The following is a 12,611-nucleotide window of genomic DNA, read 5'->3' as shown; positions in this document are numbered from 1 at the left end:
TTGACTAATATTAAAACTTCTATCTACTATCATCTACTACTATTATATAGGAACTTTCAGGCTTTTAAATAACAGATATCATATAATGCATATTGATTATAGATAAACAAGCAAAGCAATTACTAGTACCTAAACAACTATTCACACAGTACCCTGCAAATAATTCCAATGTAATTCATTTTATCTGATCTACACAACTCAGTATGTGTAAACAAATGTTTTCTATTGTCTCAACATGGAAATCAAATAGGTTTGAAAGAAAAGTGGAAAAGCAAAGCAAAAGAAAGAGTAAAATTTATCCTTTCTTCTTTAATGCTACATACAAGTTCCAAGGTGAAATTAAAAAAAGAAGACAACCGTACAAACAAGCATGTCCTTACAATCGAGCTTCTTTTAAACCATATTGGTAAATGTATAAACCAAAATATAACAAATAAACGGCCTGATTAAACACCAACATCTAAATTCAAGTCAAAAGCTATAAGAAGATATAACAATGCATCGATATATGGTACACCGTACTATACTGAACTAGACAGTATGAAATATACCGTATCATATTAGTACATGATATGAGGGGCATACCGATGGTCGGTATGCCAAATTAGTCCCCATACTGGATGGACCAATACAGTAATAAAATGGCATCAGTATAGAGCCTGGAATCGAGACAACGTACCTTGTGCGGATAGGATGGTTGTGCAGAAAATAACCCAAAATTGATCAATTCACCTGGGAGCAGGGGATCTCCCAATGGACAAGGCCCCTCCACTGCTTTTATTGTTTCAGGGTGATTAATTGGTTATAAACAAAAAAAAAAAAAAGAAGTGATCATCGTTAACATGAAATTTTGCCATTTTATTTCATTTGATTTATTTCCAAAAAAAGAAACAACTTTACAATCACTGTAAAACAATTCAATAGTGACAAAAAATGAACATATAAATAATCACAATCATCATAGACCAACTTGCCCCAAAATTTTGCCTAAAAATTGCAAAACTGGGAAACCTAACTGTAATGAACATCTATGTACAGTTGTTGTGAAGACAAGAACAGGAGCAGAATATATTTTCGTCCACTGCCAGGGAATAATCCGGGACACTCATATATCAGCCTTCAAACAACAAGAATTTGCACTTTCAGACTACTCTGGCAGCTTTGTACTGTCTAACTTTGATGAATTGTCACCAGTATCAACACAATGTACAAAAGACTGAACATCACACTGAATTCCAACCATCTGGAACTGTCAGGAAGTATTGAGACATAAACTTTCTGAACCTTTTCTTATATTCCTTTGGGGAAATAACAGTTGGTAATGCATTTCTAGGAACAACTAGAGAAGCCTTGACCCAGGTCTCAAGTTGTTTATCCCAAGTGTACTGCCTTAGATAATCAATAATACCAAATACCAGCTCCTTTCGTTGTTTGTCCACTCCCACAAGTAAAGAGTAGTCCATGACATTAATTGACTGCAAGAATCATCTTAAAGAATAAAATTCCTATCCAAAAAATCCATGTTATTATAATAATGTAGGAAAAGAATTGGCAGGCTGCATACTTACTGTAAGAAAAGATGTGTCATTCCAGATAGCCCGTTGCAGAAGATGTTTGGTCTTTCTACTAACATACATGGGAGATGCTTGCATATCCTCAATAAAGTTTTGATCCAAAAAAACCTTTTCAGGGTCATTCACATCTGAAACATACCGGGAAAAAATAGAACCCTTAAGATCATATTTGCGCGTAATGTTTCGTCCAAAAAGAAGATTTTCCATCACCATCAGATCAGTTTTCACTTCTTTGCCATTTTTATATTGTTTAACCTGCAGCACAGAAGATCTAACCAAATTAGTATTACTGCAAGCCCAATGCTTTAGAAAGCCATCAAGAACATATATAGCAGGATAACAACCTGATATATGCCCAAGACTTTTGCAAGACATGTTTGGCTTCCAGCGCTTAAAGAATGAAAGATATGCTCAAAATAATCTGGAGCAAACTTTAGAAAGGAGTCAAGCTCAGTCTTCTTGATTTCTTTTATGATGAATCTGTCATCTAATGACTTTGCGAAGAAAGCTTTACTCTTTCCTCCTTGAGCATTCCAATTTTTGCAACGGCTTAAGGAAGATATGTAGGCCAGTTCAGATGGGCAACACATCCTTCGCAAAGCATAGAATTGTTTTGCGTGTATACAAACAACTGAATATTTACTTTTTCCAGCTACTTTTCCCACACCCACAGGGACCTCAGGATGCAGGTTTTCTGAAGCCAACTGGTGATCCACGGGGAAAGAACCTTCAGAACCTGAGCTGGGCACCTCATCAGAGGAAATTGATGTACTCTGTGAAAAATGTGACCCCTCTGAATCTGAAGATCCAGTAGATGACCAATACGAAGAAGCCCCAAAACCATCAGAAGTTGAGCTACATGAGTTATCAATTACTTTAGCTTCTGTTTTGCCATCTAGTTCGTCCTTTACATCTATGTTTGCCGATAAACCAAACTGATCCTCAGACAGGGCCAGTGCATAGGCAATTATGCTTGATATTTCATTTTCACAAACAGACAAAACCTTGCCATCTACCTTAACAGGGAAGTGCAATGAATCCTCTGTTTCCCGAGTGACCAGTTGACATATGGGGGACAGGTGCGTTGGAGTGTAAGTATGGACAAACTTGAACTTCTGTGAGTAACCACCACATAGATCCTTCTTGTATGCACTCCTTGTTTCAAAGGATGGAGCCCAGATCCAACCTTCAGGGTTATCAACTTGGATATGTTCTAAAATAGTAGCAGATTCTCGTGGATAACCTTTGTCCCTTGAAAACCACAACAAGAGGTCAGATGGTCCCTTATATGGTTCTTGGTCAAAAACAGATGATGTTTGCCCCCCAGACATTGATCTAGAAAATGTTTCTCCAATCAAACTTCCCACCTCTGCAACCTCAGCAGCAGCAATAGAAATACTAAATTTACTGCTCGTGTTTTCAGAAAGTGCATCTGACCTGGCTTCCACCTCGGATTCCAAAATGCTGTAATTCTTAGACCTATGGCTATCAGAAGAAGAGGATTCTTCAACAATGCTAAAGGGCATGGCATACTTCGCTTGCACAAATTGATCTTCATGAACTTCATTAGAAGAAGCATCACTATCTCTTGCATAAAGGTGGAGGAAATCCAGACGACGGTCCCAGACATAAAGTTTAAGAAGCAATTCTTGATATAACCAGCCCAAACCAAGAATTTCATGCACTGTCTTCCCCATCTCTCCACTGCAATTGATAGCCTTCAGCAATGGAGCCTGCTTGATTAACAGCACAAGGGGTACAACATGATTATGATGAGGCTATAATTCTAGTTTAAAAGGTCTAAGAAGATTAAATCTAAATGCAGAACATACAGACCGACCTCAAACTCAGCTTTTTCTTGCATCAACATCTCGTCAAGTTCACAAATATCCTTTACCAAACATTGAAGGTTTAGAAACTTCTTCGAAACCATGGTAGAATAGTTGGACTTCAACTTATGCAGCAAACTTGCAACCTCTAAGAAAAATGCGTTTCCTTTTTCAAGCACCTAGAAACGAGCAACCATCATTGGCCCAGATAAAAAGGTTATATAGAAAACAACAAGTAGGTCAGTGCTTTCTGGTCACTTACATCTTTTGCCTCTCTCATGAGCGACTCTGGTCCATTTGGATTATGGAACTCCAGTACTGGTGGTGGCTTACTGGCAGCATAGATTTCAACAGATGAATATCTGAACATGGCAACTCTGGAGCCTAATCTGTAAAATACCAAAATGACATAAAGCAGCTTAAGAATCAAAATTACTGATATAGCTACGTGCAGAGGTACAGAAAAAAATAATAAAATCAAATAAAAGAAACTTGCACATACCCAAAAAAGCGAAGGCAGTCTTTATGCAGTGAGTGTCCACATCTTGAAGATAATCGACTAGCTGCCGAGTGGCTTGTAAAGCTCAGCTCTAAGAATTTTCCAAAAGAAAGACAACGAGCCGCATCAGACATCACAACCCTCTTGGTGGATCTTGGGATCCCACTTTCATTCTCGCATTTTAGACACCTAGTCCACATCCAAATTTTTCCTTCTGCTTCGCCGGACAAAGATGATTCTGGAGGAAGCCTTCTGGATAAAACAGTTAGATTCCCATTCTGGTGAGTGTAGCAGTATACATGAGCCTCTGGGGGTTCACCACATGAAGAGCAACTGTAATTCTGCAGTAGATGCATTAACTTCAATCAGTACCATCAGTTACAGGAAAAGGTAACCATCATTGAACAAACTAAGATAAAATGGAAACCTGGTTGAGCATAATTTCTTCAAGAAATCGTCCAAGAGACACATCGAAATTCCCATAGTATTTTATACGAGAAAGACGGCTTTGCTCGCAAACAACATCCTTCGAGATACACTGGCTAGACAACAATACCAATATGCTTTCAGAATCTGATATGCTCTCAATGTCATCCTTGTTTTGCATTTCAAATTTGTTTTGCATCTTTGGTCCAGCCTTTTCACCATTAGAGATTCCATCATGTGCTTTCTCTAGAATGATGCTACTGGTTTCTTCTATGTCATGATCATGTGTTTCTGTTGGTGGAGAAACAGGTAAGACACCAATACTTGGAATATCAAGCTTTTCTTCCTTGAAGCCCAAGTACATTGAAACATGCTCTGAAATGGGACGCTGATAGCTGTCTCCAACAAATTTTCTAAGAGAAGTTGAGAAAGTTGACATTAATTCACTGGAAAGAAGAGATGGTGTTGATGAATCTGACAAGGTTTCGTCATTGTTGCATCCATTACAAGAAGGATGCCCATGTGAAGGATGATTTTCAATGCAATCAATATTGGGACTAAATACAGATGACTCTGAAGAACCTTTAAAGCCAGGATGTGATAAAGAGGATATTTCTTTATGAGCTGTTTTTGCTTGGGATGCATCGAAAATAGGAGCACCTAAAACAGCATCAGAACCATCAAACATACAAGTATCTGAACTACCTGCAGCATTACAACTACTCAAAGGCACTGAAATATCTGTTAAAGAACAATTTTCTTCTCTAACAGCACCTATGTTAGAGGATAAAGCTCTCTGATCTGCGAAGAATGAAGTTTCAAGGATCAAACGATATGCAGCAAACACTGTGTATTGCACCACTCGTTTTATTTTCTTCAGTTCATCACAATTAGCTCCTTTCAGCAATATCTGCAATGCAAAACAATTGATAACATAGTTAAAGAAAATGCCAACCAACACTGACATTCAAAGTAGGCTATTTCATGCAGAGATCAAGTGCAAATACCATACCATGTGGTAATGTGTACAATGCTGGCTGAACACAAGCACAATACAGGTAGTCTATACAGCTAACCCATGCAAACCATAATTTTTAAAATTGACATAGGTACATTATTGGCAGAACAACATGGCACAATCTTAGTTGCCAGAACTGGGAGTTGGTGTGCAAGCGGGTATGGGTGCCCATATGGGGAAGCAGATATTTTGGAAACACTTTTAGTAAAGAAGCACCTAGGAAGGAGATGCAGGTTCAAGTTTCCAAGACCAAAGCGACTGAGTTACCTAGATTGAAGATTCCTGCTACTAAGGGCACAATACAACACTATAAACATACTACACTAGCATACCTGGAACAAGATACTTGGTCTCTTTAGTGTAACTTGGGAAACAAATTGCCTAAATCAAACCATTCATGGGAGCTTGGCCTTTAGTCAACCAAATTGTCCGATAATCTGATGAACTATTAATAAACTATTTCCTACTGAATCAACTTATGATCTGGCGGATGCAAGCACAAACTGATTCAAATCACCCAATTCACAAGCTTCCCATTTGCCTTCCCAGATTATTAACACAAGTACATGATTCATCACAATAACAATCTAAAATGTTAGGAAAACGATAAATTATATCCAAGGAGTTCGATGTAATTAAATTACAGGTTAGAATAAGTTACCAATCCAACCACATTATGGCCTTTACAATGATAAAACTCCTTTCGTAATCTTAAGTGTCAAACGTCATGTATGAATAGTAGTAAATAGACTGATTTATCTTCTCATCAGCATGTGGCATATTGCTTCGTTTAGAAAATCTAAGGTGAAGGGTTGACATTACACAGCAACGAGCAATAAAATGGAAGCGCAAGTTATGAAATGAATCCTATTATGGTGATATTTAATGCCAGGCTTTCTCATGCAAAATGTGCAGTGCACTTGAATTGTCTCCACAACTCAATTCAGCTGTGGAGAGAAATGAGCAAGAGCATGCCAGTTGTTCCTCTTAAGTGAAGCACCACAATTCAATTGTAGAAGAAATAGGCAGGGTTTAGTTATCCTCCATATGCAATATGCCACAGCTTAATTGATTGTTGTGAAAATTGTTCAAGGTTGGTTCCAGCTGCAGCGACATATCAGAACCCTCATCATCAAATATATGACTATCATGAATGTTTGATAATATGATATATCACTGAGAGGGAAGATGGGAAAACCCATCAAACAATAACTTGCTCAATTCTAGTATCGATGCAGAGGTTTTTATTTGACTCCTCAACAGAGCCCTAACAGAGTTACAATGGGCTCCTTGGCTCACCACTGACTGATGACCAAAAATACTGACATGTCATTTTTGGCTGCACATCATCCCCGATGCCTGTATGTGCAAACCCACAATTTTAGGGCAATTTGACCACAGCAACCTTTCCAGGTAGTACAACCCTAATCTTGTTTTTTGGAAGCTACACTTAGCTTAAGTCAAAAAAGCCATCTGAAACTAGACTATATTACCTTCTCCCATCTTTTCTTTCCTTAAGAAAAATATCAACAATGCTTTCAATTATTTTCCTGAGAAAATTGGTTATCGGTTCTTTTGGATTTGCTTAACATGCGCTTCTTAGATACCTTGGTAACTTCCATGAATACTTTTCTTCTTAATTTCTCTCTCTAGAGTGCTGACTTTTTTCAAAGATTTGTCTGCCAACATTCATCCCATTCGAAAAATCAATTTTTTCGGGGTTTAAATGGCCTTAAGACAGTCATCACTTTAGAAGCTCACTCCAGTATATACCTACAAGTTGCAGTTCCTCCTATTTTCCTGACTTTCAAAACAACATGTAGAAATTTCAGTCTGTTCAAACCAAGAAGTTCCTTTCCCCTTTCACATATATTGTATCATAAACTCATCTGATTTGAGATGACTTGTTGACCAATACTGAGTTGGAGATCTATGATCTAGCAATATCATCAAAAGAAAGGGGGAAAACAAGATAGTGATTCAGGGAAAGTAGAAAAAAAAAAGTAAGGAGTCTTTCTATAAGGAGGTCGACGTCATATTTGAGACATAGGTCATTCTCATACAATACAGAAAACCAGCAAATGCACAGAAAAGAACAAACACAAATTCTGCAGAAAAAATTGACAAAATCAAGTGACAAACATGATATCATTAGACTCACCGTACACCCCAAGGGTTTTGGAAAACCCTCCAAGAACATTAAAGTTTTGCATAACTTCTTTCCAGTAGGATTGCTATGTTCCTCCACAAACTTTTCAGTGTGAAAAGAATCACAATGTTTCAGTTTTGTATTGGCGGGAATATCAGAAGCAGATATAATCTCAGAACCTGCACAGCGAGCAATTCTTTCTAACCGACTGAGTTTCATATCAAGTGCTAAAGTCATTCCTTTTGCCAAAAGGGACTCCTGCATATCACGTGAAACATTTTTCTCTACCAAAACCACACTCGGATGACATGTTTCTAGCATCTCATTGATGGATATTAAATATTCCTTTTCCTGGTTCAAACAACAAAAATCTTAGGCCAACAAATCACATGCATTATAAATATAAAAGAACCTGATCATTTTCATGGTGGCTTACCTGTTCCATCGAATCAAATGATGACAAGCCAATATCACGCTGCCCAAGGGCCCCCTTAAGAAGTAATAGTCTAGGATTTCTGCACTTGGTTGGCATGTGCTTGTGTGCAGTGCTTTTCTTGAAAACTAAACCCTTAATCACCTGACTGCATGCCAAATATTCAGCAGTCAAGAAATGCATTCTCATCTTTAAGTCAATATGAAGAAAATGACTCACATGGATTGTAATTTACTTTGAAAGCTTCTGAAGTGTTTCTAATTACCTTTGACTGCGAGCACCTGTCGCAATACACTTAACTTTAACATAGGACCCAGCATCCATTGCTCTACCCTCACCGGAGTCAGGCTTAACAAGCAGTGCGGCTTCCCATGATAAAGAAACAACAATGTCAAGCCAACTTTCACCATCCTCTCCCTTAGAAGTTATACCTTCTGATGCCAAAAGTCGACTTACAAGAACCTTAAATGGACCATTCATTGCTTCCACCATTGCCTTTTGGTGCTCTTCTTTGCAACCATGGCTGCTTCCATGTCCACCATCAATACTACTCAAGAAACTTGGTTGACCCCATTTTGTACCATCACTGAATTCATCATCATCATCATTATTAGCGACAGAATCCATGTCATCTTCAATGTTGAGTGGTTTGGGTGGCATCCAGATCAGAAGGTTGGTTTCAGGATTGGATAAAATCGATGCACTGATGCTGTCAATAGCATTCCACGCCCCATTTGAATCATCTCCAGCTCCTACAGATCTTACATCTTCCAAGGTGCTCTTATGAACACCAATGGACTCAGCATCACTCTCTTCATGGTTTTCCCATGCTAATGAGCTGATTTCTTCCATTGGCTGGGGAAGCCCATCTATGGTGGTCTTAGCATGAGATTTCTGAGAATCAATATGTATTGATGAACTTCCATCGCCACCGTTTTGAGAGTGTTCGGTAAATTCTAGGTTTGGACACCTTTGATTGGTATCGAAAGCCTCGTCATCATCCTCCCTGAAAAATTGATAACACATGAAACAAAGATAACATGCAGCAAGAAGAAATTAGCAGGGCAACAGGGTCGATTAAGTATAACACTAAGTAATGGTCATGACAGGATAGAGGGAGTGATCTCAACACACTTAGATGGCCAACCAGTAATGGGATATCACAAAATGTTTTTCAAAACAAGTCATAATTCAGACCTAAGCATTAACCAGATATCCTTGGAACTGATTGCTGATCTTTTTCAGCCTAAATCAAATGCCATGAGAGTTGGTATTGCTCTTTCATTCTCAGACTTTATGCTAAAAAAAATGTACAAACGTGCCTCACCAAAAAAATAAGAATGCATAAACCAAAGTGCATAAACACAATGAGACAACATGCGGCTCAAAGTAAATGTGTACCTGCTTTGCGAATCCATATCAGCTGGGAAATCCCCTGAAATGAGAGAAAAATTTGCCCAAATAAGTTTCTGGCTCGCAATCAAGCTGATCCTTATCCGAGAAATATGAAAATCTATTTTAATAAGACATCAGGAAACCAATGAAAGGGGATGACACAGAAGCAGAAGAAAAATTCACCGCAACTTGGAACCCGGCTGCACATGGGACTGGCGTGAGGACTCCAACTGCTCATTCTCGAAGATTCTTCCTCCTGCTTCCTCAAACAAGATTTACACCACCAATTCAGGTAAATTCCATCCAAAGATGAGCCTTATCCCCCTTAACATGCTCAAGGCAAAACTGAGAGTGGCAACTTACATTATCGCATCTAGTACTCAGATTTGCCTGTTGCAAACCACATACGACACACATTGCACTCATCCAACCCCAATGAAACTCGATGACTTCAAAATATCAGACTCAACCAAGAACATTAAATTCCGCTTCCTTTTCCCGCTACACAAGAAAGGCCCTGAACAAGAAAGAGATAATTGGCATTAATATTTTACTGCCGTATCCCATCTAATACAGCAATCCATAGACTAAATTCAAAGAAACATATTAAACTTCATTTAAACCCCAAAAAATTAAGAACAAAAGTGAGACAAAAGAAACGATGAACCAATCCAATGCCCTCGGGATTTCATCAATCAACTCAGGACATCCAACCTCTATGAAATATCAAAATGATCCAGGGCAAAGAAGGTGCAGGTTATTGGAAAATACATTAAATCTATCCACCTAAAAGAAAACCGGAAAAAGACATTTTATATCTTCTACGAACCATCTTAAGAAGATCCAATTTTATAATAAAGGAAACCATCTCAAAAAAGTTTAAAACCCATTAAACTAAAAGAAAAAACAGAGATATATGTCGGGAAATCTAACAAATCTCCAACAAAACCAATCCAAAGGACCAAAGCACCAACCCATGATGACTTGAACCGACATACGCCAAACACATAAGGCAACAGCTCGAAGAATCAATATGCAGTCAAATTTTCAAAGGAGAAAAGAAAAAAAAAATCAAAAATCATCAAAAAATAAAAAAAACTCAAGCACACCAAGTGCCAAATAACGCCCAAATATTTCGATCTAAAATTCAGCAACCTATCACCAACTGACGAAAAAGAAACCAACATTTAATAAAACCCATCGCCTAAATCTGAACATTTACCTGAAAAAAGAAAAAAAAAACAAGAAAATATGGAAGGCGAGAACCATTCCACAAACCTGAAGATCCAAAAACACATCACCAAACTCCACAAAATAATTCCTGATAAAATAATAAAAAAAAGTAGATAATTCTAGACCCCCAAAAAAGAAAACTTCCAGACCAAAAACCCAAATCCCAAAACTCCCAGCAATCACTCAAAATCTTCAAAACCAAAAAAAAAAAAAAAAAAAAAAAAAAGAACGGCTCAAGAAGGTAAAAGAGAACTAGAAAACGAATCAAATTCAACAACCGGAGCATCGCCGCGTACTCACCTGCAGAGATCCAAAGCATCACCAGAACCCGCTTCAAACCCCCACTCCCGTCCCTCGATGACTCCTATAAAGCCAAAGAGCAAAACCTCGATCGAAACAAAAAAAGAGAAAAGAGAGGGAGTGGGGTTTCTTGGAGTGGAGCCCACCGGCCACCGCCCTTGTCGACTCTACTCTCTACTGTACCGTGTCATTCCGCGTATACTTCTACGTATCCGGCGTGGCGCCGATAAATATACATTTCCCAACGGACAAACCCGCTAACGGGCGTACGCAGTAAACCATCAGCCGTTTCATATGGACCGTTGGATGCACGCTACGTGTTATAATGGATGGCAGATCTGGTTCGCGAGTAGGAATATCCATGGGTCCATTTAGACGGTGACTTTCTCGGGAAATTTTAAATCTAATATAAAGGAGGGAAAGGGTGGTTTTGTTGGTATGCGGAAAAATACGATGGACTTTTATCTTAGATTTAATCTCAGCCGTCAAATCGGTGGACCCAGGGGTGGGGGGAGGGGGACGACCGGGAGATAGACCGTTGGAGAAGGTAAAAATATGTCGTCTAGTGGGAAAGTGTCAGCTATTGGATGGCGGTGATCAAAAAGTCGGCCTAATAGGACAAATATTTAATGACACGAAAGTTATCGTTAATTATTGAATTATTTGTTATAGGTGCAGAATAATGTAATAATAATTTAAATTAGAAAGAGAAAGAGTCCAAGGTTACTTGAATAATTTATGGATCAAAGACAAACCTTCAACTTTTTTTTTTTTTTTTTTGTCAAGTGACATCATCATGTTTCAGTTCTTCAAATTTAGATACCATCCAGGAGTCTACTTCAAGAAGTTAATTGGTCCAACTTGATAATCTACCTTAATTATCTTCAATCTACTAAACTTAACATGTATTTTAAACTTCTGGTTTTGATATATCTATAATGTTACTTTATAATACTTTTGTTTTTTTGGGGGTTAGGATAAGACTACCGTAGAAAGATGGATACTTTAATATTTAATGTATATAATAATAATAAACTAGGCCCCATATTGTAGTTATCTAATTAGCACTTTGATAATGAACAAGGGCAATGGAGGAAGAAAATAGAAATCCACTTTAAAAAAGCTATCAAATTTTCTAATACAAAGAGTAATATCCTCTTCATCTATACCAAGCAAATTACTGAAAAATAATGTTAGGAAGTTCCCTATCATGTGTATTACCAAAAAAAAAAAGATTGCTACATGACATATAAGAGAAATGTTTAGATATTAAGCCAATAATAACATGTTGTTGTGCACTAACATGGCAGAAGAGCGTTTTTAGTTACCACATTTAAAAGAGTAAGAGCTGAGACTATGCGACCTTAAGTTTGTGTTTCTAATTTCAATTAGCAGGTTTAAATTAATAAGAGGTGTGATTACTGGATCTTAAAAGGACTGATGCAAGACATGATTCAAGCATAACTTCTTATTGACCAAAATATCCGTATACAAGAGCAAATTATTTTAAAAACTTGGAAGATAAGATATAGCAATCAAAGTCATTATTCTTTTTAATTTTATTCACACAAATAAATATCTCGGCATCAAGATATTTCCCTCTCTGGTTTGAAAGAAACATTCAATCCGAAAAGGCGAACGCCTCCATCATCATTATAAACAAACGCGTTATTCTTCAATCCATCGGACCGTGTCTGCCTCTTAAATTGCCGTGCTGTTTCAGCCGAGCTAAGTTCACAACTACCACGCCTTTCT

The 12,611-nt window shown here is 37.8% G+C and overlaps 1 protein-coding gene across 5 annotated transcripts; it reads right to left on the bottom strand.

The window, feature by feature from the left end:
- Nucleotides 1-837: 837 nt before the first annotated feature.
- LOC105051833 (putative 1-phosphatidylinositol-3-phosphate 5-kinase FAB1D) lies at nucleotides 838-11,006 on the bottom strand. 5 transcript variants are annotated; one of them, XM_073243117.1, is made up of 15 exons: nucleotides 10,857-11,006; nucleotides 9,687-9,840; nucleotides 9,507-9,582; nucleotides 9,330-9,363; nucleotides 8,194-8,934; nucleotides 7,932-8,076; nucleotides 7,508-7,846; nucleotides 5,103-5,238; nucleotides 4,330-4,988; nucleotides 3,906-4,243; nucleotides 3,666-3,792; nucleotides 3,415-3,582; nucleotides 1,919-3,307; nucleotides 1,569-1,829; nucleotides 838-1,475 (listed from the first exon to the last, which is right to left on the bottom strand). In XM_073243117.1, exons 2-15 carry the CDS (start codon nucleotides 9,747-9,749, stop codon nucleotides 1,224-1,226), a joined length of 4,728 nt encoding a protein of 1,575 aa, XP_073099218.1. In that variant the 5' UTR covers nucleotides 9,750-9,840; nucleotides 10,857-11,006; the 3' UTR covers nucleotides 838-1,223. The 5 variants fall into 5 exon arrangements, with proteins under 5 accessions (XP_073099218.1, XP_073099214.1, XP_073099216.1 ...); XM_073243113.1 differs by having other exon boundaries at nucleotides 4,330-5,238; XM_073243115.1 differs by having other exon boundaries at nucleotides 4,330-5,238; nucleotides 9,513-9,582.
- Between the last annotated feature and the right edge of the window lie 1,605 nt (nucleotides 11,007-12,611).

Source organism: Elaeis guineensis, chromosome 9, assembly GCF_000442705.2.
Source record: "Elaeis guineensis isolate ETL-2024a chromosome 9, EG11, whole genome shotgun sequence".
NCBI classification, from domain to species: Eukaryota; Viridiplantae; Streptophyta; class Magnoliopsida; order Arecales; family Arecaceae; genus Elaeis; species Elaeis guineensis.
The sequence above is the reverse complement of the archived record's forward strand: the minus strand, read 5'-3'. Positions and strand labels throughout refer to the sequence as shown.